Source organism: Equus caballus, chromosome 31 (assembly GCF_041296265.1).
Source record: "Equus caballus isolate H_3958 breed thoroughbred chromosome 31, TB-T2T, whole genome shotgun sequence".
NCBI lineage: Eukaryota > Metazoa > Chordata > Mammalia > Perissodactyla > Equidae > Equus > Equus caballus.
Window position 1 is genome coordinate 9,572,943 of NC_091714.1, and position 27,550 is coordinate 9,600,492.

Sequence of the window (27,550 nt, forward strand, 5' to 3'; positions counted from 1 at the left end):
AGACCACACTGGATCACAGACACTCAAAGCCTTTCTACATAGCGTGCATTCTTCTGTTGACTCTGAGGCTGAATACAGGTTCTCAAGGCCAAGTTCATCGTAAGGATCACCACCAGAGTATGGAAGAGAGGACTGAGTCTCCGACTCCGTCCGGCAGTGCTGGGAGCTGATGGCTCACCTGGACCCGTATCCCGTGGTATACACACAGCCAGAAGAGCAGCAGGGCACACAGGAAGACAGATTGGAAGAGATCGTCCAGCATCCCTGGGAGCCAGCTGTTCACCAGAAAGGAGAGGGGGAAGAAGGGATCTGGAACACGAAAGGCAGAAAAGCCTGATGGAGGCGGGCTGCCAGGGGCCAGCAAAGGGCACCGGCCCCCGCCTGAGGGCAGAACTCACAGTCACTCTCTCCCCAGCCAGAGCCAAAGGGAAGGTGCTGAACTAAAGGCTGTTTTGTTTTTCAAAAAACCTAAAAGCCCATGAACAGATTGCTCCAGCGATCACTATGGAGCGCCGTCTGCTCCTGCCATCCGCTCCTCCCCGCGGGCCTGGGGATCCACGCGGCCGCTCTGGAGGCAAACGCTTTCTGGCGCAGGAGGGAGGAACAGACGGCAGCGTTTGCCACCTTCAGCCAAGTTCCAAGACGCCTGTGCCTGGAGCCCTTCCAGCCTCTAACTACCACAGCGACTAGTCACTCACTTATTTGTGAAGGCTGCCGGGCCCCCACTGCGTCCTGGGGCAGCATCGCTCACGCCGCAGCTAGGGGCGCTACCACCTGCTCCTTTGGGGTCACTGGGCTCTTGTGAGGCCAGGCCACCTCTAGGATGCCCTCCAGGTTTAAATTTTAAAGGGGAAAGCTCCAAAATAAAAATGGCACCTACCGTTGTAAAGCAGCAGCAGAGGCAAAAGAATGGACATCCACTTCTGCTCGATGCCCCAGTCTCTCATGGAAAACTTCCGGAGGGAGTGTGCAAACAGGCACTGCAAACCAGAGCAGCCCCGTGACCGTCCTGGCTTACAGCCGGCTTAGCATCGTGTGACGTCTTCCACAACCGATGGTCTAGGTGCCAGCCAAGACCTCGGAGTTAAGCCCTTGCTGAACCGACTCCTGAGACCCTCAGTGACAACTGAGATGAGAGGGTAAATGGCCGCAAAGAGGCCACGGAGAGGAAGGGCACAAGCTGCTCCCACCAGGGCAGGAGGGGACAAGGAATGTAACGGCCATCAACCCTCCACAGAAGGAAAGAGCACCCACCCCTCCCACCGCCTCCGGGGGTGCTGCTCCTTAGTAAGTTCACACGGGGGAGCCCTGGGCGTGGCCGGAGACTACAACCCTGGGCACCCTGCATATTCTAGGGGCCGTGTCCTGCCCTCCACCGCACCAGGTCCAGGTCACCACATCTGCACTTTCCTCCCACGTCCCCCGTGAGCCTGTGTCCTGTACACGGTTAGTCTGTGAAGCACCAGGTGTTCCTTGGGTGGGGACTGGAGTGGAGAGTGGACCTATGTACTAAATGTCACCCTCTGCATCAGTACAGGCCAGCAGCTGATGTGGGCAGAATACTACCCTTCAGATGGCAGCAAGTCACTAAGGGAGGCACAGTGCCTCTCCCTACAATTTATCAATTTCCACTCCACCGACTGGGCCTCTGCGAGATCACATGTACTCTAAGGGTACCCCAAAGTCACAGTGTCCCTGTGGACGCTGGACTTGGATCCCAAATGAGCCAAAAGCCTGCTCCTCCAAACCCACTCATCTCTGGCCTTACTCCTGAAAAACCCAAAGACGGGAGGTCTGGCATGACTGTCCCAACGTAAAAACCCGAGGATGTGCTTTATTTGCACTCAAGGCCGCTCGCACAAGGCAGAAGCCCTTCCACAGGATAAATGGCATTTGTCGTTGCACACTGATGAGAAGTGACTAAACAGCCAGTGACCGGTATCACACTCCACGGAAGTCCTTACTGAAACATACCACATGCTTCCTTTTGCACGGAAGCATCCTAGCAGACACACACAACATTTGGTAATATCAGGGTGGCCCACTGGATGGAGCGTCTCAGAGTTCTGATAAATCTCCCATGTGGTTTGCACGTAGATAACCACGATTCATAAACTAGCTTTGCCCTTGTCAGTGTCCTCACGTGGTCTGCCAGGTGAATGGTACTCACAGTGACAATGAAGGTGAGCACCACGAAGACAAACCGGAACCAAATTTCCAACTGGGAAAATGCAGGGTCATAAGTCTTCCACTAAAATGGAAAGCGGGAAAACAATTTGGAAACAAAAATGCATCTAAGAGGAAGTACACCAGATTATTAATAAGAGTTATCGCTAAATGTAAGACCACACATAATTTAAAATGTTCTTTTTCCTTATATTTTCTTACATGTTCTAAAATTTTCGCACTTAGTATATTTTATTTTTATATTAAAGAACACAGACTTTGAAAATCTTAATTACCAAGAGTTGAAAACAGTTTTAAATAGGGTTCCACTACTGATGGATCTGGCACATAAATTATTCTATAATCATGATACGCGCAATTGGCTTTTAAGTCTCATACAAAAAAAATTAATACTGTCAAACTCTTTATTAGAAGAAGCCATGCTTTCCACTAGAAGAAACAGATTTTTAAAAGATGCAAAAATGTGAGTAGGTAGGATGTTCTAAAAAAAAGATTAAGTGAGACATATAAATATTAATCTGAAACCAAAAAAGTACAGTACAATTACAGTTGTCAGTTCTCATGCTGCTGGGTAGTTTCGTTCACATCAAGTGTATACCCAACAGCCGAGGATGCAGGCACCACGTACTGATGGAGGCAAAAGGCGGCCCTTCCAACCTCGGCCACACACCCCAGGACACTGCCCTGCACTCGGCCAAGAGCCCTATCACTTTAATGCATTGAATTAAAATCATCTGAGCCACTTAAAAAATGCACTTCAGAACGGACCGAGTTGCAGACACGGGATTTACCTTACTTGCCCGAAACATTAAAAAAATACATACACACACATACGGTTTAAGATGCTGGACACGAGGCAATGAAAGACAAGAATCTCTGGCTGATGGGAAAGAGCTGCACCCTCCTCTGGTTGCCCCAAGCCATGGGGGGAACCCAAGTTGAGCCCAGTGGTCTCCCTGAGACGTGAACATAACTGCCAAGTGTCCAGGGAAACAGTACACAGGCCACGATTCACAGGACAGAGCACTGAGAGCTGTACAGAGAGAGCTCTGGACACCTGCCACCGTCAACCCCTCCTGTCTTCACCTGAACGCTGACCAGAGCATGCGTGTGAGTAAGCACCCAGGGCCGGGGGGAAATCCCTAAAAGGATCACTGGCACGCACAGAGGGCCAGCAGCAGTGCCTGCTCCCACAGCAGAGAGAAAAAATGCACCATCAAAGGGGTATTGGAGAGTGCACTCTGAATGCTTTCACTCAGCTGGGGGAAAAAATCTGCTGTAGACCCGATGCCACTTTGGTCCCACCTAGCGAAGTTTAAAAGCAAGGCCTGGAAAGATCACTCTGTGGCCAAGCAACTACAACATCCCAGAACAAAGCTCGAGAACATTCATAAGAACACAGAATCTAACAACCAATAACGCCTGGCACTGAATCAAAGATACCAGACACGTAAAAAAGCAAGAAAATATGAATCATAATGAGGGAAAAACTAATCAACTGAAACTGACCCAGACATCACAGATGATGGAACTAGCAGATAAGGAGAAGCCAGAGGAAAGAGTGAATATATGAAGTGGAGAGCTGGGAAATGACCAACAGCAGAGCAGACGTTGCAGACATCAGGGAACGTGAAGACAGCAATAGAAATGATCTAAAATGAAACGGAGGGAAAAATCAAGCGAGCATCAGGAAGCTATGACACAACGTCCAGTGGCCAAACAGACGTGTGTTTGGAGTCCTTGAATTTCTGTGAGGGAACGGGGCAGGAGGAGAGAAAGAATATTTGAAGAAATAATGGCCAAAATGTTTCCAAATTTGATGAAAACTACAAACTTGCAAATCCAAGAAGCTCAAATGAATGCTAAGCACAAGAAATATAAAGAAGAGAACAAGGCACACCATACTTGAATTGTTTAAATAAGTAAAAGAGAAAAATCTTAAAAGTGATGGTAATGGGGGTAGGAGGGGAGGAGCGTAATTACCGAAGACAAAGATGAGGATGAGAGCAGATTTCTTGTCAGAAAATGCCAGCCAGAAGACACTTCCAAAGTTTTGCAAATTAAAACCACAATGCAATACCAGCACACCTCTATCAGAGTGGCCAAAATTAAAAACACTGACCAACCAAGTGGTGACAAGAATGTGGAGCAACTGGAACTCTCAGACACTGCTGATGGGAATGCAAAACAGTATCACCAGCTTGGAAAACAGTCCGTCAGTTTCTGAAACAGCTAAACACATCCCCAGCATATGAGCCAGCCACCCCATTCCTAGGTATTTACCTGAGAAAAATATAAGCACGTGTCTATACAAAGACGTGTACACAGATGTTCACAGCACCTTTCTCTATGACAGCCCTAAACTGGAGACAATCCAAACGTCCATCAACAGGTGAAGGGATAAACAATTTCTGCTATATCCACATAGTGGAATATTACTCAGCAACAAAAAGGAATGAATTATTGATGCTCCCAACACCATCAATCAATCTCAAAAGAATTATGCTGAGTGAAAGAACTCAAACATATTGTATGATGGCATTTATACAAAATTCTAAAAAATACAAAGGAGTCTGTAATGAAAGCAGATCAGTGGGGGCCTGGGGATGAGAAGGTACCAGGAGGAGGGGCATGAGGAAACTTTTAGGGGTGATGGGCATGCTTGTTACCTTGATTGTGGGGATGGTTTCCCAGGTATATACACATGTCAAAATGGATCAAATTTTATATTTTAAATCCATGCACATCCCTGTATGTCAATTATACTTCAAAAAAGCTAACAAACAAAAACCAACAATGAATAATCGAAATTAATAGGAAAGTAGAGATCCTAGTGATTAAGGGCATATGAATTTTTGTTTTTCCTCCCCAAAGCCCCAGTACATGCTTGTATATTCTAGTTTTAAGTCCTTCTAGTTCTTCTATGTGAGCTGCTGCCACAGCATGGCTACTGACAGACAGGTGGTGTGGTTCTGCACCTGGGAACCCAACCCAGGTCACTGAAGCAGAGTGTGCCCAACTCTAACCACTAGGCCATCAGGGCTGCCTCAAGGGCATATGAATTTTGAAGTCAGAGACTCAGGTTCGAATGCCAGCCCTTCCATCTCCTAGTTGGGCATCTTACTTAATCTTACTAAACCTTGGATTTCTCTGCCATGAGATGGGGTTACTCTTACCTACTTTGGAGAATTACCATGACATTTAAATAAGATGATGCATATAAGAAATTTAGCACAGTGTCTGGCAAATGGCAAGAGTTCAGTAAAGAGCAGCTGCACTTATAAATCCAAAACACAATACAACTATTGTGATTATTGCTACAGTGCTTACATTTTACAATTGCATCATTTACAAATAATCAGGGTAGAGATTATGAGCACTGATTGGGGGGGTATTGACGTGAACACAATACTCAAAGAGAAAAAAGTATAATACATACCTTAGTTGAAAAACCAGATTCTAAGGCATAATCAAGAAGAGAAAAAAGTGTTTCCATCAGGAAAAAACTCACAAAATATGTTTAAAGTAACACTGGAGGAAGTATGTATTTTTTTACCCTTAAGGGACTGCAACTCAAGAAAAAAAAGAACCATGGACACCCCTGAAGGAGGGAGGATTCTGCCTTAAGATTCTGTCAGAGCTGTGCAAACAAGCAGCTCACCCACTTCATAAATTAGCCCTAGAAAACAATGCTTTATTCAACAAATATAGCTAAACCTAAAACATGCATTTCAGTTCTAAAGTATGAACTAAAAGGAGAGAGATGCAGAAAGATGAGTTGAGAAGGAGAAGAAAGGTAATACTACGTTCTGGCTTTCAGGACTGGATCCGAGCAGGAGCTGACCTGACGCACAGTGGGCACTCAGAACCTGCCACGTGCCGTCCAGCCTCACTTTCCTCCTGTCACACCTTCCCCTGTCCTTCCTGATCCGAGGAAACCATTTCCACATAGGATGTCTCTCTGGGGGGCTGCCGCTGTTCGCAGCAGCTCAGAAGAATCACCTTTGTGGTCCTCTGAGGCTAGACCAGCCTCACAGCTCCACCTGGCGTTCCTTTGTGCCAAGGGCTTGAAAAGTCTCTCTTCTTCCCCTGAGCAAGCCCAAGAAGGACGCACAAAGCTCAGAGAGCAGGGCCCTGGCCCCTCCACTGCAGACAGTGGCCCTCCAGTCACCGTGGATCCAATGATGCCAGGGCCAGGAGGAGAAAGGTCACAGGGATTCTATCAAATAGCTGGCCGGTGCCTGCACCGGCACCATGATTAGGTGGCAGCCACTGTACGGACCTAATTCTACAGAATTAGGGGTTTTTGTTTTTGCACTTATTTTTAAGCATCAAAATGCATATTTTAAATTAAAAAGTAAAAGAAACTTAGAGTAAAATCCCAGGGAGCACTCCGGCTCTAGACATTTACTTTGAAATCTTAAGACCTATCAATCTGTTTACAGGCTTCTGTGTCAAGGTTCCTTGGAGTCACAAAGCCGCCTTTGTCCTTTCAGAGACTTGGCTCACCCTGCCACACCGTGAACTGACCTTTGGAACAAGTGCTCATTTCATACCCTCGATCTTTTCTCCCCAGTTAGAATCTACAGGTTTTTGGTCCAGTTCCTCCATTCAACATTTGTTGAGCACCAACTTTGGTTACATGCAAGCAAATATGTCTAATCCTGTGCAGACATGAGACGACAGAACTTAAAAAAAATAGGATCAGTAAAATTGCCTCCAGGAGCTGACGAACTTGGGGGCAGAGAACAAATATTTGATGACACTCTCAGAGAGTCCTCTGAATAGGGAAGCCACAAGAACACACACAAGTGGGGGTTTTTCAGAGTACAGGGTCCTCAGATCAGTGCCACCCCAGGCAACGCCTGGAATTAGGGCCCCACGCTCAGATTCACAGCCTGGGTTTCCAAGACTTGAAAAACATTGAAAGGTCTTACACAGAAATATTTGGAGATAAAAAGCCTAACATACACTATTGCAATTTGTCCTATGAGACCCACGTTATCAAGTGCGATCCAGGAAGCCCGTCAGGACTTCTTAACGCACACCTGCTGCCAGTCCTCTCGGTTCACAGGGAAACCCCAAGTGTCCACTGCAGAGAAAACTGAAGGACTCTGGGACATGGGCTGTTGTTTTAATCTCAGCCCCCAGTGAAAGGTCACGGCTTAGGAAGAAACAAGAGGAAATGAGACATGAAGAGCTGGCTAGAGAGCGTCACTCAAGAATCTACTTAAAGAGCATTTAATTAGAGAGAAAAATGTCCAGATTGGCCCTGAGGACACAGGAAGCTGATGTGATGTGTACAGAAGGTGCTCATAAAGCTCAGGAGAAAATGACAGAAAAATGAAGGAAAGCAATCTGCCTGGTGTCTAAAGTCTATGCCCCATGGCAAACGCAGAGCATGGCCAATGAAACAAACTTTTTCAAAAACATAGGAGATGAGCAATATCTCCTAAGTACCTACAAGCCCTGTAGTCTTGACTGGACCATGGCAATGGGATGTGGGCAAGATGCAATCCAAGGAATAAGAGTTGAGAAAAGAGGAAGAGATGGAAAGTTTGCACGTGACTTCAAAAAGATATACATGTAAGTATAAATCAATGAACCAAATGTTCATAGAATATGGGATTGAGGACCAGAGGAGAGAAACCGAACTTCTCCAATTAAGCGGTTGTAGCATCAGCAACAACGCCAGACAGAACGTAAAGCCTGCACGCAGGCCGAGACAGGAAAAGGAGCATCAGCTATGCAGACGTCTGCTAAGCACAGACACGGTCTGCTAAAAACAGACCATCGGAACACGCTGGGCCTGTCCTCATGACAATTCTTTCTCAGGAGGTTGGGGACCAAGTGGGGTAATTTTCACCCTGAACTTGATGTTCATGGACAAGGAGGAGCTGGCTAGTGGGAGAAACGGTGGAGCCCAGGGGAAGGTGACCGTGTGGCCCCGAGCTCTTGCAGAAGAGCCCAGAGCACCAGCACACACGGCGAGAGAACCCAGCACTCAAACTCCAAACGCCAAAGATTTCCAAGGAAATGCTAACCAAAAGGAATGGAAACTCTCAGTCAAATTCTGTCAAAGCAGCAAGAACTGTCTAAAGAAATGTACGTGGTTACACAGCCAGCATCCCGATGAGCTCTGATTTTTAAAGTACACTACATATTCTGTTAAGTTTTTACTGAAAGATAATATACCTACAAAAAATTGTGTACATATCCCAGGTATACAGCTCAATGAATCGTCACAAACTGAACACAATACTGTAAACTGTATTCTGACCCCAGAAGCCCCTCCCTTGATGTGCCCTTGAGTCGCTAACCTACCCAAGACCAACACGAATCCTGACTGAACAGCACAGATTCGTTTTGCCTGTTTTTATAATTCACATAAATGGAATCCTACACTACGTACTATTTTGTATTTCGCTTATTTCATTCAACATTATGCTTGGGAAAGTCACCCCTAATGTTGCATGTAGCTGTAATCGTTCATTCTCATTGCTGCATAACATTCCACTATAGGAACAAACGACAATCGGTGTATCCATTCTACTGCCGATGGGGAGTTTACAGTTTGCAGCTATTAAGAATTGTGCTGCATGACACGAACATTTAAATGCAGGTCTTTCAATCAATATATGTGTTGCACCAATTTACACTTTCACCAGCCGGGTGCCAGAGCTCTGGTTGTGCCACATCCCTGCCGACTTTGGCATTTTTCTGTCTCCCATTTTAGCCATTCTGGTGGGAGTGTTACAGTAACACTAAAATACTGTTACGACATATTTCATTCATTACACTTTGTTTACAAAAGGGAATGAAGGTAGCTTACAACAAAAAGCCAGATAAGATAGAAACAATTTTTTAAAGTTTTTTAAAAGGTAAAATTATAAAGAAAGAGGGTAAATAATTATGCCAAAAAACTATACCAGGATGTTAGTAATTACTACAATTCAACCTACAACTTATTTCTGAAATTTCTAGCAGCTAATACCAAAAGAGAAACATAATGAGTTTATAGCTTTCATTCTTTAACAAAAGGCATGATAACAAATAGTCAAAAGAAATTCTGTTTGGAGGGTCAGAGGTCACAACGTAACTGATACTGTCTTCAACAGCAATTTTATAAAAGCTATGGAAACACTTTGCATAAGGCTCTCTAATTTCTTACTGCATCTTTATACAAGCTGCAGACATAAAATTAGATTGTAATTTTTCTGAGATAGCTCTTCGAAAACTGAGCTGCTCAGAGTGAACAGCTAGAGTGTGACTTGGACTTGCTCTCTCAAATATCAGTTGTCTTAGGAGCTGGAGCTGTTTTTTTAAAAATAATTTTCTCGTCTGATTATAAAGGTAATAAAAGCTCATTATCAAAAATAGAGGAAAAAAAGAAGAAATTAAACATTAAGCCCACCACCCAGAGATAGCCTTCCAGACAGTTTTCCATAATATAAAATTTTTGTGAACACTTTTAACTCATGCATTTTTTTAATCAGTATGTGGTTTGTGCTATCTATCCCATTTTGTGACCAGTTTATTATTTTAACAGCTACAGAGGAACTAATTTATTCATTTAACTAGAACTCTACTGCTGACACATAGATCACTCCCAACTTCCTGCTATGAGGAACATGTTTGAACATAAACCTTTGTGTACATTTCCAATTATTTCTTTAGAATAAATTCCTAGAAGTAGAATTATTAGGTCAAAAAGAACATGTACATAGAGGTTTTGATACATTGCCAAACTGCCCCCAAACTGCCAACAACAATCAGTTTGAACCCCCATCAACCTGGAGGAGAGAACTTGCATTTCACCAACCCTACACGGTATTTTTCTTGTTGGTGTTTTTTCCTATTTGCCAGAGTGGTAGGTTTAAAAAAAAAAAACTCCTTCTTGTATTCTCCAATTATTTGGTTTACAGCAAGGATGAACATCATTTCTTAAGTCTGTTGGCCATCTGAATTTCTTAACTTGTGAAGAGTTATGGTGTTATTCTTCAGTTCAACCAATAAATATTTATTACAGTCCTAACTGTTGCCAGGCACTCTGCTGGATAAATATAAGAATGTACCAAAAACGTAGAAAAATCTTATGTGACATCCCTTGCAAATCCCAAGGGTCTTACGTGTTAGCTTTCCAGATGTTGAAGAGTGCCACCCAAAGGGAAACTAGCCACTGGCATAACTCGAGGTGAGCTGTTCTGATGGTGACTGCCTTGGTGAGCCCTCCGGTAAGAGCACATCACAGCAGCTGCCTTCCATTAACAATGGCGGAGTGACATGTACCAAGTTTATCTGAAATACCCACCAAATTATTTAGGAATAAGTTTAAGAGGAAATGTAAACAGCTGTCAAAGATGGAAGGAGAGAACCATGATCAAAACCAATAAAACAGTGACCCAAACTATTGTAACAGAGCCGGGGTGAGGTTAAAGTCCACAGGGAAACCTGCTGAGAACTTTGACAAATGGGTTCTAGGGGACGGTGTTCCCGATAAAGACAACGGAAAGGGCAGGTCCCTTGTTTGAGAAACGTGGCACTCTTTTCTTTCTTATTGATGCCGAAATAGCAAAGTCTAAAGCGCAGATGGTAAGCGCAGGACGAGATCAAAGTGCGCCTCACCTAGGGCACGTGTCTCAGACCTCGTCTGGCTTCAAACTATGTATCACGAACTTGAGGACTCAGGCAGAACGCTGATCAGATTTACTGAGGACAGAGCACTAGGAAGTCGCTCACACAACAAAGAACAGAATCCAGATTCAAGCTCAAAAGATCCAGAGAGGCTGGAGCAAGAAGCCAAAACCACCGAGGGGAAACCCAAGAGTGAAGTGTGACGTCTGAGCAACGTGTGAGAACTGTTAGAAACCAACCCCAGAAGCAGAGAATGAAGAAGCCCAGACTTCATGGCAGTTTCGGAGAATAATCCAAGGGGTCTTTACCAGCTGGCGGAACATAAGCCGACGGGTGATGAGGCTCCAGAGGAGGCAGCTGTCTGGGCCCCAGCAACGCCTGGAGGGCCACCTGCACCTTCCACATGGGGAGCACCCGCCCCTCGGCCAGGCTGACTGGGGCAGCCGCGGGAAGGAAACCTGGAGCCAAGGGGTACAGAAGGCAAAGCCCCAGGGGAGTGAAGGAAAGGGAAAGCCTCGGAGGGGAGGAGACAGCCATCTACAAGCATCTGTAGCGTGATCAGGTGGATAAAGAATAAAACTCATTTTGGGGAGTCTAGAGACAGAACATGAAGCAAAAACAGTATGTATGTAACAACAGCTGCCAGTTGTTGAGCGCCGGACAATGAGCAGGTACTGTGCACGATCCCAGCTCCAGCCGACCAGAGCCTCCCAGGAGAAGGGAGGCGGCAGGCGCCACCACAGAGGTGAGTGGACGGGACGGGGCATGTGAGGCACACAAGAGAGTGTCTACACCCCATAATGTCTTAGTGAAGGGTACCCGCTGGTGCAAATAAAAACCTGTGCACAAATGTTCTCAGCAGCATTATTCGCGACAGCTGAAAAATGAAACAACCTGAATGCTCATCAGCTGACGGATGGATACACACAATGTAGTACACCCGTCCAATGAAATATGATTCAGCAAAAAAGGAAGGAAGAACCAAAACCCACAACAGACTAGAAGAATGTAGAAAACACTATGCTCAGTGAAAGAAGTCATTCACAAAAGATGACATACTGTATGATGCCATTCATAGGAAATGTCCATAATAGGCAAATCCATAGCAAGAGAAGGCAGATTAGTGGTGGCCTGGGGCGGGGGAGGGAGAAATGGGAAATGACTACTAGCAGGTTTCTTTTATGGGATGTGAATTATATCTCAATGAAGTGTTATTGTGAAAAAGGGACCCATTAGCACCTTCATTTAATAGCTTTATGAGATATTTCATGATAAGGAAACGGAAGCAACAATGTGAAACTATAAACGATGGCGCCAGGATCTGAACCCAGCTCCTCTGTCTGTCCAGTCTGAAACCCACATTCCTAGTCACTGTGCTGAGTATTCTGACTCCCGATGAGTGGAAGGAACAAGGAGGCTGATTCCAGCTGGACACGAGTCAGGAAAATCTAAGAATTAGAGCTGTGCATCTGGGGGCTCGCCACAGAAGAGTGGTGCCCACCCCTCACCAGAGGTTCTGGCAGGGCCTAAAGACCACGTGCAGGGACTGGAGAAGGGGTGCACCTGGTAACTTCTTAATCACCTTCCCCCTGAAGGCTACTCTCCCCTCTCTGTTCTCAATCTCAGCACACCACTAAACTACCAACTTCCTGCTGTTTTTTTAAGCTTCTCTTGGTCCCACATACTTAAGAAACTGCTTTTCCTACAGCTTTTAAAAACTGTACACATCTCCCACTGTCCAAAATGACAAGACTTCAAAGCTGTGATTTATTTCGGTCCTTCCACAAAAGAACGGGAGCTAAACAAATGAGCCATGAAAACATGTGAGGTCAGGTGGTATACTTACTATAAAGTTCATCTCCTTGATGGGCAGGTTCAGGTGTTCAAATCCCACAGTCACTGTATACTGAGTGTAATTCAAGTAGCCAAGGTGAGCCACGATAATTTCTGCACATTTCTGCAAACACACAAGGAAGATTCGTGTCTTTAAAGCAAGCAAGACTCACCCGCCCACCAAGTGACCCACGAAGGAACACATTTCAACAACAGACGATCAGAATTGATCATCCCCAGGGAACTCGCCAGAAGCCCAGAAAAATTCAGATGTCGGCCAAAAACAGTTCTTAGAAAGAACAGTTCTTAGAAAAAATGGATATTTTTAGAAACAAATAATATGCGATTTACAATCATTAGAATCTTTCTGCTTTGGATGATTCCAAATAATACATCACCCGCATAAAAAGTTAACGATGCGATGCACACCTGACATTTCCACGAATACGGGAGGGCATGGGGGGAATGTAAGCTAAGTGGCCCACTCCTGCCACTGCTGTAATGACATTCAGAGTGAATTACATATTTTCTTTCTCTCCTATTAGCCTGTCATTCCCTAGAGAGACCACTCGCCCTCCCCCTGTACTTGGGAGAAGTGTGGCTCTGAGCAGGGCAGAGTCAGTCCTGCCACTGATGAAAGGCTTCCCAAGGCAGGAATGCCTGAGGCCAGGGAGGAAAACAAATCTGGGTATTACACAAGAAGCCTTAAAAAGATAGGGCGCTGGGCGGGGAGGGCGTTGCTCACCTACGGGACAGGAAAGAAGGCAGGGAAGTGGGAAGTGTGCGCGGCAACAGGAAGGTAGGAGTCAAAATCTCTCAAACCCTCTGGCCACCTGGCACTGCCGGGCCTGCACTGAAGCCCACAGCGATGGGCTCAGAGGGGACGGGAGCTGTCCACGACCACAGGCCCGGCTCGCCCACATCTGCAGCACAAGCCAGTTGCTATTTTTATCACAGCTGAGCTGCGGTTTCTCTTCCACTCTATCAGCTTCCCTCATGTGTAGTGGCCTCCTGCCCCCAGGGCACGCAAGAGTGGGGCCCTCGGTCTCAACCAAACCAAATGCTTCTTTTGTCTCCGATAGTCGGGTCATAGGGTGACACGTTGAGGGGGGCAGCTAAGGCCTTGGCACGATCAGGAGGGAACAGGTTTACATGAGTAAATAGGTTTGTGCTGCAAAGAGAAGCACTTCTTCCAGGTTAAGAATCTGGATTTTTAAGGGATGTTTTAATTAACAAAAGAGCTGTATCTCAGGCTGTATATATCTTCAAGTTTAAAAAAACCCACAGTGAAACCACCTGAGGATTTGGGGATCCCAAGTTCAAGCCACAGTTCTGACACTGGTCACGATGCCCCTCTGAACATCACTGAGAGAGGGGACCACAGCCTCCTCACCTGTAAGGTGCAGGCAACCTTGCTGCCTAATGGCGACAATGTGCTTTCTTTACATCAAAAAAAAAGGTAATATCAAAGGGTGGTCAGTATCTCTGTAAGACAAAAATTTACATCAGGGCGATGTCCCTTGAGGGGTTAGGGAAAGACTTGAGCAGAGAGAGAACAGAAGAGAGAAATCCCTGGAAGTGACACAGTGTCAACTGACGTAGGGCCACCAGCAGAAGAGGAGAGAAAACGCAGCGATGCGCGAAGGGCCACTGCCAAGGTGCGCAGCATGGCGGGTGCTTCCAAGAAGCACCAGTGCAGACGAGCAGCCTCTGGACAGTCTGGCTCTACTCACAGCACAGGCTCCAGGGGGGCAACCAACCCGTCCCAGTCAGCCTGAGTCTTTCCCCATTCTAAAACGGAGAGTCCCGTGTCCTGGAAACCCCCTGGTCCCAGGCAAACCAGAAAGATCAGTCACACCACCCCTCGAATAAAGTCACTGACGACCTGTGCATCACCTCTCAGTCCGAGAAACAGCAATGCCAGGGGCTGAACTACTGCTGAGGCTGGACTCCAGGCCCAGTCTGCCTGGGGATGGAGGAGAGGCTGCTGCTTGGGCAGTGGTCCTTCCAGACCCCTGCACCTGTCGTCCCTCTGGTTTATCCAGCAGCAGTAATGGAGACCTACTGTACACAGGTGTGGTGCACACAAACACTGCACGCTCTCACGTACGGTACTCAACTTGATCCTCGCCACTTTCCGCAGACAGGCAGGGGAGGCATAACCCCCACCTGAAGGACGAGGAAAAGGCATTTCAGAAACCGGCCAGCCCTGCTCACAGAGGTGATAAAGGGAGGAGGCAGAACGAGAGTCCGGTTACTCCTGGTGCTTCCCTAAGGCACTACCCAGCCAGGTCCACCTGCCGGACCCAGCAGGCCAGAGCCGCTGCTGAGCTGGGGGAGCAGACGGCACTGTGAGCACACCTCTCCGACAACCCAGGCCCCTTCAGGCTATGGTTCTGACCCTTTTCAGAATCTTCTAGAAGCCATCAACAGAGAGGGACCACAGCCAGTGGCCTGCCACTCAACAGGCATCCTTCCTTATCTGAACTCTTTCTCACCAGGATAGAGGCCTAGTATTTAACTATTATTAATGAGGTGGTGTGCGTGGGTATTAAGGCCACAAATGTAGGAATAAAAGAGCACAGGCTGAAATCCTGGCCCCTTCGCTCACTACCAGTGTCACCTCGGGCAGGTGTTCTGACCTCTCTCAGCCTCAGTTTCTTCCAGTTTATACAGGCTCTAACAACAGCTCCTGCTCCCTGGGCCGGCTGAGAGGACTGAATGAGATGTGGTATGGAAAGGACCCGGCGTGAGGTCTAGCAGGAAACCACTTTCTAATCCCATAACCAAATGCATGCTCTTTTCTGATGCTCCCCACGGTCCCCACGCCACCATGGAGTCCTGACACCACCTCCTCGCTGGAGCAGGGGGCTGGGTCTGAGTCTTTGGATTCTGACAGAACACAGTGCCGACACAGTCAACAGGGAGGCCTCCTTTCCCACTTTGGGCCCCCCGGTTTCCTGTCCCACAGCCACACACTGCACCCTGAGGCAGACACTCAAAAGAGGAGGCCAGTCTTCCCAAGGGGCCTGGGTCTCAGCCCCCGCCAACGGATCAGAGTGTTCGTCACACGCATGCAAACAGCAGCAAGCCCCAGCGATCGAGAATGACCGTGGAACAGTGGCAGAGCTTCCTGTGACAGGGGCCCATCACCAGTCATCTGTGGACATGCCAGGCAGTAAGTTACACGAACAGGAGAACAGGTATCATGGTGTGTGTGTGTGTATTATGTGTGCACGTGTGAGCGTGTACGTGTGTGTGTGCATGTACACGTGTAAGTTTATAAGCATCTACAAGGCCATCAGTGTGTAAAGTTAAGTGAGTTTTCCATGCCATCATTGGTACAACTCAATTTGTTTACTCGAGAAAGCAAACCTGTAACAGCGCAGCATGCTGAATAATCGTGGACCACGCAAACGCACTCACCCCTGCACACGTGAGGGTCCTCGTCCGGTTGTGAACTTTGTTATGGATGAACCTCGTGGTCCCGCCGGGTGATACACCATCCACTTTGACAGTCATGGGAAAGGGCGTCTGAATAGATGTTTCTATAAAAGAAAGAAACTCAGCGTCACGGACCACGTCAGGCATGCCACACCCACAAAGGTGCCTGCTTGGCTTTGTGCCGGCCCGGGAGGGTCTTCAACCACACCAGCCTCAGCATATTTAAGAACCTCACATTTGCCAGCAAAGCCGTGCCTTTCTACGAGGTTCTACTTCCCATTCCTCGGGTGGCCTGTGTAAAAACCCATGTTTCAGATCCATCAGTTTCATTTCACAAAAGGATAAATACTTCATGGTTAACGAAACTGTATTTTTAAATTCCCTACATAAATTTTTAATTTAACTTTATACCAAATAGACTTCTTATTTTTTCTGATTATATGTATTTTTTCCTGATTATATGCTCATTGTTAAAAAAATTAAAGAACAAAAAATACAAAGATGGCATTAAACACTTATAATCCCACCACCTAGAAAGAGCCATAATTAACGTGTTTGTGTCTGCCCTTCCAAACCATTTTCTAGACATACAAATACACAGTGATATCAAATTTATTTATGCTTTTAAAAATGTTATGGAAAGGGGTTAATATTTATGTAATACGCATTTTTTTCATTTAACCTACTGTGGTCATAGGGTTATCTTTTCAAATTCTTTCTTGATCAAAGTGCCTCATCGGAATCACAGAACACAGAACCCACTGTGAGAGCCTGCCTTCTCCACTGTCCCTGGGACAGTGCACACTGTGCCATCTTTGGAGGACAGAGCTGACTCACTGTAAACTGGGTATGCTTTCGGTATCTCAGCCTCGCACCACTGGTGTTTTGAGGCCAGATAATTCTCATTGAGGGGTCTGTCCTGCACTTTGTAGGGTGTTTAGCAGTATCGCTGGCCTCCACCCACTAGATGCTGGTAGCACCCCCCCTCCCCAGTTGTGACAATCAAAATGCTACAATGTTTCTAGACATTGTCAACTGCCCTTGGGGAGCAGAACCATTGCCTTAGGGCATCAGGTCTTAATGTTCTCCCAGAACCCCAATGAAAAGGCTGCAGCTGCAGCGCAGACACTGTGCAGCCACTGAGCTGACCAGGATGCCTGGCACTGACCAGTACTCGCTGAGCACTGAGCAGTACTCACTGAGCACTGACCAGTACTCGCTGAGTGCTGACCAGTATTTGCCGAGGGTGGACCAGTACTCCGAGCGCTGACTGGTACTCCCTGAGGCCTGACTGGTACTCCCTGAGTGCTGACCGGTACTCCCTGAGGGCAGACTGGTCTCCCTGAGTGCTGACCGGTACTCCCTGAGGGCTGACTGGTCTCCCTGAGGCCTGACCGGTACTCCCTGAGGGCTGACCAGTATTTGCTGAGCATTGACCAGTACTCCGAGTGCTGACTGGTACGCTGAGTGCTGACCAGTGCTCCCTGAGGCCTGACCGGTACTCCCTGAGGGCTGACCGATGCACCCTGAGCACTGACTGGTACTCCCTGAGTTCTGACTGGTACTCCCTGAGCGCTGACCAGTGCTCCCTGAGTGCTGACCGGTACTCCCTGAGCGCTGACCGGTACTCCCTGAGGGCTGACCGGTGCTCCCTGAGGGCTGATCGGTACTCCCTGAGGGCTGACCCGTGCTCCCTGAGGCCTGATCGGTGCTCCCTGAGCGCTGACCGGTGCTCCCTGAGGGCTGACCGGTACTCCCTGAGGTCTGACCGGTACTCCCTGACCACTGACCGGTGCTCCCTGAGGCCTGACCGGTACTCCCTGAGGGCTGACCGATGCACCCTGAGCACTGACTGGTACTCCCTGAGTTCTGAGTGGTACTCCCTGAGTGCTGACCGGTGCTCCCTGAGTGCTGACCGGTACTCCCTGAGCGCTGACCGGTACTCCCTGAGGGCTGACCGGTGCTCCCTGAGGGCTGATCGGTGCTCCCTGAGGGCTGACCGGTGCTCCCTGAGGCCTGATCGGTGCTCCCTGAGCGCTGACCGGTACTCCCTGACCACTGACCGGTGCTCCCTGAGGCCTGACCGGTACTCCCTGAGGGCTGACCGATGCACCCTGAGCACTGACTGGTACTCCCTGAGTTCTGAGTGGTACTCCCTGAGTGCTGACCGGTGCTCCCTGAGTGCTGACCGGTACTCCCTGAGCGCTGACCGGTACTCCCTGAGGGCTGACCGGTGCTCCCTGAGGGCTGATCGGTGCTCCCTGAGGGCTGACCGGTGCTCCCTGAGGCCTGATCGGTGCTCCCTGAGTGCTGACCGGTGCTCCCTGAGCGCTGACCGGTACTCCCTGAGCGCTGACCGGTACTCCCTGAGGGCTGACCGGTGCTCCCTGAGGGCTGATCGGTGCTCCCTGAGGGCTGACCGGTGCTCCCTGAGGCCTGATCGGTGCTCCCTGAGCGCTGACCGGTGCTCCCTGATGGCTGACCGGTACTCCCTGAGGTCTGACCGGTACTCCCTGAGCGCTGACCGGTACTCCCTGAGCACTGACCGGTGCTCCCTGAGGCCTGACCGGTACTCCCTGAGGGCTGACCGGTACTCCCTGAGGCCTGACCGGTACTCCCTGAGCGCTGACAGGTACTCCCTGAGGCCTGACCGGTACTCCCTGAGCACTGACAGGTACTCCCTGAGCACTGACCGGTACTCCCTGAGGGCTGACCGGTGCTCCCTGAGGGCTGACTGGTACTCCCTGAGCGCTGACCGGTACTCCCTGAGCGCTGACCGGTACTCCCTGAGGCCTGACCGGTACTCCCTGACCACTGACCGGTGCTCCCTGAGGCCTGACCGGTACTCCCTGAGGGCTGACCGATGCACCCTGAGCACTGACTGGTACTCCCTGAGTTCTGAGTTGTACTCCCTGAGTGCTGACCGGTGCTCCCTGAGTGCTGACCGGTACTCCCTGAGCGCTGACCGGTACTCCCTGAGGGCTGACCGGTGCTCCCTGAGGGCTGATCGGTACTCCCTGAGGGCTGACCGGTGCTCCCTGAGGCCTGATCGGTGCTCCCTGAGCGCTGACCGGTGCTCCCTGAGGGCTGACCGGTACTCCCTGAGGTCTGACCGGTACTCCCTGAGCGCTGACCGGTACTCCCTGAGGCCTGACCGGTACTCCCTGAGCACTGACCGGTGCTCCCTGAGGCCTGACCGGTACTCCCTGAGGGCTGACCGGTACTCCCTGAGGCCTGACCGGTACTCCCTGAGGGCAGACCAGTACTCCCTGAGGGCTGCATCGTATCTTACTCCGCAGGACACTGGAGGACATTTAAGGGGCTTCCATTTGTTCCATTATGAAGAACAATGAACACTCTCGTATATCACCCTTGAGCACTGTTCAAAGATTTTTAAACCTCTTTCAACCTTTAAAATACGGTGCATGGTACAAAGAAAAATCATTCCACGATGTCAGGCTTCATACCTTTTGATTGCTCCAACTCAACAACGCACGTCAGCCAGAGCTGCTGATTATATGTAGACAGTGGATTTGAAAGTATCTGAATTGGCTTTAGCTGAGGCAAAAGAAAGAAAAGTTGAGTAATTTTCATCAAGTCTACCAAATACCTCACCTTAACATACCAAATTTACATTTAGCAAACTTGGTTTGAACATTATTGCTACGATAGAAACAACATGTAGTTTTCCCTTTGACGACATAAGTGAAATTCTGCCTTCCAGAAAAAGAAAGGACTTTCACTTCTGTCTCTCATGAAAACCTCTAAGCAGACGGCTTCTACCACCTGGACCTTCAGATAATACAGATACTTAAATACCAAGAAAAAAATCCTCTTGGAGAAAAAATTAAAAGCACATATGATGAGGGGCCGGCCCCGTGGCCAAGTGGTCAAGTTCGTGCGCTCCGCTTTGGCGGCCCAGGGTTTCACTAGCTTGGATCCTGGGCGGGGACATGGCACCACTCATCAGGCCACGCTGAGGCGATGTCCCACATGCCACAACTAGAAGGACCCATAACTAAAAAATATACAACCATGTACCGGGGGGCTTTGGGGAGGAAAAGGAAAAAAAAAATCTTTAAAAAAAAAAAAGCACAGATGACACATTTAATAAGATAATAAAGGCCAAGAAAGGAAATATTTTCATATTTACAAGATAATGTGTCTCAAGAACCATCCTTCAGTACCAATACGCCAGACACTTCGCTGTTTGGCATCTGCTATTTTCAGCTTTAGGAAAGTCTTAACACCCCTGGCGAGAAAAATTTAGAGGGGACCATGTTGCCAATGATACTTCTGCAGGGTCTGTTGACAAAGAGAACATGGGTGTGGAACAGCAGTGGGACAACAGCAGAGAAGGTTGTTTAAGGAGCTCACCCACAGTTCCGAAGAAAAGCGTTATTTGACTGCATAGTCTCTGAATGTAAATGGGTGGTTCTGTGCTTTAATACTCTGCAGCCTCAATGGAACTCCTGCGACCCAAGACTTGCCTCAAAGCCACCCAGGAATGAAGGATGTCGGGACAAGCTACAGTCTTTCAGAAGTGAGGATGATCTCTTGGAAGCAAGTCAGTTCTGTGGGACGGCTGCTATTTTCAGTGTCAAAAAAAGACTTACATCCTGAGAGACAGAAATTTTTAAAAACCGAAGTACGGTCAGGAAAGCTGATGGTCGCACCTCTTCAAATCAGAGCCTCAGTGCGAGAGTTGAAGAAAATAAATAAATGCAAAGAAAATGGGCAAATAAGCTAAACAGAGGCCCCTCCAAACCGGAAAGAGTGAAAAGAAGAATTAAAAGGTGCAAGTTTTAGGAGATTTTTCTCCCTTTGCCTTTTTGAAAACAGGGGGTAGGGGAAGAAACTCGCAGAGAGCTAAGAGAATGGAGACGAGGACAAGATATTTGGGGCCAAAGAATCAGATTTAAACTGCACATGTTGTGCATTCATGAGAATGTAGGACAATTGTGTCCAGTTTATAGATAAAGACATTATGTCTGATGCACAGGAAAATAAAAGGGTTTCATTGTTTGGGCTCTCACAAGTTAGTATTTACTAAAGAATACCAAAATGCTCTGATTGGAAGCATCTTTTTTTCTCTAAAGATGGTGAAGAATCAAGGCACATTAAAAAAAAAGAAAAGAAAAGAGCGTTTTTCATTTAAACCGTGTTCGTGCAAGTAATACCAAACAATGATTAGAAAGAACTGTTTCTGTTAGAAACCTGACATGGAGACCACGTGTCCACTTGGGCAAATAGAACAAGAAGGGTTAGATACCTAAGCGACTGCTGTTAGAACTTAGAATCTAATAAGACTTGCAGACGTGAGGAATCAGGACGAAATAACCACCGTGTGGAAACGAATTGCCGCTTCCTAAGAGCTAAACCCACCATCCCTTCTCAGAACCGAGGTATTTATTACAGCAGAGAAGCCCATTTTAGCAACAAGAACCCAAGGCCCAGGGCTGACAGTGGAGTTAGAAATGCACTTTGCCTGAAGTCCACCTCAAGACCCTCTGAGCGGGACCATTTCTTAGTGACCGGAAAGTTTATGATCCCCACCAGCCGCCACTTAGACCCAGTCTTACCGTTTTGCTGTTACTTAGTGAAAAATTAGCTGCAGAGGTCTGGATCACTTTGGGCCCTAAAGTGTAACAGAGAAGGAAAAAAGCAGGTTTTATCTATATTGATAATGAATTCATTCACTTTTTTTTCAAATGCCAAGAAAGACTCATACATTTAATGGAGGTGGTCTTATTTTCCTTGTCTGTCTTTAGAAGTTTTATGTATTTCAGTAAAACATACAAACGTACACAGACACACAATATCCATTCTACTGACTTCCCAACGGAGGGGAGCCCACTATGACTGCCACACAATGCACACAATTTCCATGGGGTCTGTGTGTGCAGAAACCTCTCCTCTGCTCTCGGCAAGGGCTCCCTCTGCAGGGCACGGATCAAAGAAAACATTGATGATGCAGACATTGTCTATATATTCTGGAAAGTATAAAGATTTCTGCTACAAAATTAAGACACATCTATTCATCCAATTAACCCAATCTTCCAAAAATATTTATTAAGTAGGGGAGAGAAAGAAGCATAATACATACTAACATATACTCAAGGCTTTTCCTGAAATAACAGATATACAGTCTTCATAGATTCTCACAGCATAATTCTTACAAGAAGTAGTCAAAGGAAATACTGTGACTCTGATTTTAATCTACCGTGGAGCAGGACTTGTCCTAAAACCTATCGCTCCCAGCTCGTGACGTCAGTCGTCTGGGCTGCCTCAGGGACCTGGCGCAGCCTGCCACCAACGATCCTCTGTTTAAGGAGGAGACACACGAGGATGCTCGCCAGCCAAGGTGGTAACACGGCTCGGGCTGCGTTCGTGAACGCTGAGAGGGGGATGTCTCCAAGTCGGAAGGAGGTTCGTGCCCACAGGGAGGCTTATTATAAACAGAGTCACAATCTCAGTGCTCTCTTATCCCAGGGAGCAAGGCAGTCTGGTTTCTCAGAAAGAATTAAGAACTGGGAGCCAGAAAAATCTACACTCCAGTCTCGGCTGACTTGGCTTTCTGGATCTCAATTTTCTCATTTGCAAAATGAGGATGATGAACCCAGTGGTCCCTAAGGAACTCTTAACTCTGAGATCCTAATATTCTTACAGTGAGCGGGAGCCAAGGATCCATGAGGGTGATCTCATGTGTCAGCTTGCCTGGGCCCAGATGCCTAGATACCTGGTTGACCGGTATTCTGGGCGTGTCTGTGAGGGGGGACGAGATCACCATCTCAACCAGCAGACGAAGTAAACAGTGGGTCAGTCTCATCCAAATCATCGGAGGCCTGACCAGAGCAAACGAGGCTGAGTGAGGGAGGATTTGTGCCCGGTGCCTGGGCTCCCTCTCTGTCTTCAAACTGGGACATCAGTCTTTGCCTGTTTTCAGACTTAACTGGACCTAACACCATCAGCTCTTGTGTCTCCGGGCTGCCAAATGCAGAGCACGGGACTTCTCAGCCTCTGTCATCGCATGAGCCAGTTCCTCATAATAAATAAACCTCTCTCTCTCTAAATAGAGAGAGATAAACAGAGATATAGCTAGGTATCTCCTGTTGGTTCAGTTCCTCTGGAGACCCCTGACTAACACAGATTCTGGCACCAAGAGTGGTTCTAGAGGAACAGAATGTTAAGGATGAGTTTTCTGAATTGGTTCTGGGGTTTCTGGAATTGTCTCTCTAATCTGATTAGATTTAAAGAAGCTAATGACTCTTATGTCCTGTAGTAAGGAGAGTACTGACAGGCCATGAAAATATGCAAAACATCTCCACTGGATACTCCTTACCAACCATTTATCAGAAGCAAGGCGCTAAGTGACTCTGTTTATGATACTTTAGAACACTTTTGGAAAACTAACGAATATAATGAGGTTGGCTGGTTACTCCTAAAGTCACTGACAAAGCGGTGAAAGAAAAGGATGAGCTCAGGAATTTGAATTCCCAGCTCAGGCGCCCAGAAATGGCGGGAAAGCTTCTATGTTTGCCCTGAAGGAGACCTTTACCTCTGACAGCCCCAGGGCCGGGGCTGCCGAAAATCAAACCAGAACCTCAAGCTGCAACTGGCTGGATCATGAGGCACGCTGACCCTGCAGCCTGCACAGTGCCTCCCTGTGGAGTGAGGGCACTGAGTGGGAAAGAACGGGGTCCTTTAAGTTGGGGTGGGGATGTGCGGGAAGATCCTGACGAAGCTGGGGACACTGAGCCCCTAAACTCTGATGAGTTTCCCTTGTCTCTTCCTTCTGGAGGAGGCCTCTCCACCTCTGTCTGAGGGATTAACCCTGCGCTGCCTAAGCAAATAGCAACGGCCCCCCCTGAGGCAGCTGCCATCCAAGACAGTGCTGATTCTGCTCAGGACCCACCTTCATCACCGCTCTTTGCTTCCAGAACTATAGCCAGACTCAAGTTCCCACAGGCCCCTAGAGGGGAGGTACCCAGTGTGACCCATGAGGGGGCACACTACACTCCTGAAGAACCACTTGAGGTTTCTGATTTACACAGAAAGAAATCTGGGAGCACGTGTGGGAATGGAGACGAAGGCTGTGGGATAATGGTCGAAGGAACATAAAGTTGGATCAGGCCGAATCCATGGATATGGGCTCACTAAGCAGAGATTCTGCACTGAGTGTTGTAGCTCGCGGAGTTAGGAAGGATTCCAACAGCTTGACTGGTGGGTTGACTAAAACATGGACCAAAAGGTGGCCCCTCGTGAGTGCATCAGAAATGCTGCACCTGCCTCGGTTTAATGTAGAGGAAGGGATGCAGAGGCCCAGGGAGATTGGGATGTTGGGGTGATTTGTCACTTAAGACCTTTGGGAGAGCCCATAAGACATACCTTCACTACTACTCTGAGAAATAAATTTGTGAGGGGAGCCCCAGCATCTTTAAAGAGCTCTACAGTTGCCCCTCTTTGTAGGCCAGACCTTACCGTGGGAACTGTGGTCAATGAATTGGGAAACCAAAATGCAATGGGAGTGAGTGGAACCCAGGATGGCAGGCCCAGTGGTCCCACTCAACCGCCAAGGCAAGGTGGGTGTGGTTACCGAAAGGAACAGCAAAGTCAAAGGAGGAACAGAACAGTGTGACATGAGACCTAGGGCACTGGCTAGTCGATCACGGTGCTCCTAGAAGTGAAATACACAGGAAGCCTACTAATCCTCACTTGATGTGTATACAGAGAAGAGTGCTAGGTCACGTGAACAAAAGTCCAACCTGAATCATAAAAACACAGTCATAGCCTCTTGATCCGTTTCTAGGTGTGAGCCAGTTTACAGACCCAAAACCCATCGAATGAAGGGGACATGGGGTCCCTGTAAGAAAGCACCCTGGTACACTGCCAAAAATTTATACTGTTAATCATTCCCCCAGCCTTCCCCAAAGAGACCTATGGCCTTTTATGAGCGTAACTATACAGTGAGGAAAGGAAACAATCAGACATTTCGGGGACTACTGGACACTGGCTCTAAGTGACACTAATTTCAGGAGACCCAAAGCATCACTGTGGTCCACCAGTCAGATAGGGGCTTATGGAGGTCAGGAGATCAACGGAGTTTTAGCTTGGGCCCTTCTCACAGTGAACCTAGTGGGTCCCTGAATCCATCGTATGATTAATTCCCCAGCTCCAGAACACATATCTGGAATAGGCATACTCGGTCGCTGACAGAATCCCCACATTGGTTCCCTGACTTGTGGAGTGAGGGCTGTTATGGTGGGAAAGGTCAAGCAGAAGCCACTAGAACTGCTTCTACCTAGGAAAATCGCAAACCAAAAGCAATGCTGCATTCCTGGAGGGACTGCCAACATTAGTGTCACATTAAGGACATGAAAGATTCCCACCACATCCCCATTTAACTCGCCTATTTGGCCTGTGCAGAAGACAGACGCATCTTGGAGAATGACAGTGGATTATGATAAGTTTAACCAAGTAAGTGTTGACTCCAACTGCAGCTGCTGGACCAGATGAGGTTTCACCGCGTGAGCAAATTCACACAGCCTCTAGTACCTGATGGGCAGCTGCCGATCTGGCAAATGTCTTCTTCTCCACCCTTCTCAATAAGGCCCACCAGAAGCAGTGTGCTTTCAGCCGGCAAGGCCAGCAATACGCCTTCACTGTCCCGCCTCAGGAGCCTAGCGCCTCTCCAGTTCTGTGTCATGATTTAGCTCGCAGGGCTCTTGATCACCTTTGCCTTCCACAAGCGATCACACGAGTCCACGACACTGACGACATTATGCTGACTGGACCCAGTGAGCCAGAAGTCACCACTACTCTAGACTTACTGGTAAGACATTTGCACATGAGAGGGCAGGAAATAGATCTCACTAAAATTTAGGGGCCTCCTAACTCAGTGAAATTTCTAGGGGTCCAGTGGTGTGGGCCCTGTAGTGCTATCCCCTCCAAGGTGAAGGATGAGTTGTTGCATCTGACCCTTCCTACAACCAAAACAGAGGCATGACGCCTAATGGGCCCCTTTGCATTCTGGAGGCAACATATTCCTCATCTGGGTGTGATACTCTGGCCCATTTACCTAGAGACCGAAAAAGCCGCTGGTTCTGAGTGGGGCCCAGGACGAGAGGAGGCTCCACGACAGAACCAGGCTGCCGTGCGAGCTCCTCTGTCACGCGGGCCGTGGACCCAGCAGATCCACTGGTGCCCGAAGTGTCAGGGCAGAAAGGGACGCTGTTGGGAGCCTCTGCCGGGCCCCACAGGTGAATCGCAACACAGGCCCTTGGCATCCTGGAGCAAAGCCCTGCCCCCCACAGATAACTACTCTCCTTTTGAGAAACGGCTCTGGCCTCCTACTGGGCCTCCTCAGAGACGGAGCGCTTAACCCTGGGCATCAAGTTACCACGTGACCTGAGCTGCCATCACAACCTGGGCATCACCTGACCCATCAAGCCGTAAAGCTGCGCGTGCACAGCAGCACTCCATCACCAAGTGGAAGTGGTGGATGCGGGCCTGGCCCAGCAGGCCCGAAGGCACAAGTGAGTCACGTGAAGAAGTGGCCCAAATGCCCCCGGTCCCCCCTCCTGCTACACCTTCTCCTCCCAGCCTGCACCGACGGCCTCACGGGCAGTCCCCATGATCAGCTGACAGAGGAAGAGCTGACCACCCGGGAGCGGACAGCCGCAGCACTACAGCCCCTGCCTGGGGCATCCCTGAAGGTCATGGTAACAGGAAACTCTCAAATTGGGCAGGACTTGAAGCAGTGCACCTGGTCGTTCACTGGCTTGGAAAGAGAAATAGCCAGATGTGCGATTATATACTGATTTTTGGTGTCCACACAGCATTGCTTCTGATCGAGGCACTCAGTTCATAGCAAAAGAAGTGCTGCAATGGGCCCATGTTCCCAGAATTCACTGCTCTTACCATGTTCCCCATCATCCTGAAGCAGCTGGTTGACAGAATGTGAAATGGCCTCTTGAAGGTGGCAACACCTTGCAGGCCTGCGGCAGGGTTTTCTACGAAGCTGTATGTGCTTTGAATCAGTGTCCTACGTATGGTGCTGTTTCTCCCACGGCCAGGATTCGTGGATCCAGGAATCAAGGGTGGAAATGGGAGTGGCACCACACTACTACCCCTAGTGATCCAGTAGCAAAACATTGCTTCCTGCCCCCGTGCCCTGACGCTCTGCTGGCCTAGAAGTCTTAGTTCCAAAGGGAGGAATGCTTCCACCAGGAGATACAACAATGATTCCACTGAACCGGAAGTCAAGGCTGTCGCCCGGCCACCTTGGGCTCCTCATGCCTCTGAATCAACCGGCAAAGCAGGGAGTGACTGTGCTGGCTGGGGTGAGTGATCCTGACTACAGGGGAAACTGGAGTGCGACCCCACAGTGGAAGCAAGGGAGAGCATGTCTGGATTATAGGAGATCCTTTAGGGTCTCTCTTAGTATTTCCAT

General features: G+C 48.3%; 1 protein-coding gene across 3 annotated transcripts in view; it reads right to left on the reverse strand.

The window, feature by feature from the left end:
- The window catches only part of TMEM181 (transmembrane protein 181), a 73,819-nt gene that overhangs the window by 13,591 nt on the left and 32,678 nt on the right, over window positions 1-27,550 (reverse strand). For all 3 annotated transcript variants that reach the window (XM_001914672.5, XM_070256298.1, XM_005608106.4), the window contains 7 exons: window positions 21,681-21,736; window positions 19,566-19,656; window positions 16,081-16,202; window positions 12,668-12,778; window positions 2,171-2,251; window positions 881-980; window positions 179-309 (listed from right to left, as the gene is read on the reverse strand). In XM_001914672.5, the coding sequence (XP_001914707.1) occupies window positions 179-309; window positions 881-980; window positions 2,171-2,251; window positions 12,668-12,778; window positions 16,081-16,202; window positions 19,566-19,656; window positions 21,681-21,736 (692 nt within the window). The remainder of the gene's footprint in view (window positions 1-178; window positions 310-880; window positions 981-2,170; window positions 2,252-12,667; window positions 12,779-16,080; window positions 16,203-19,565; window positions 19,657-21,680; window positions 21,737-27,550) is intronic.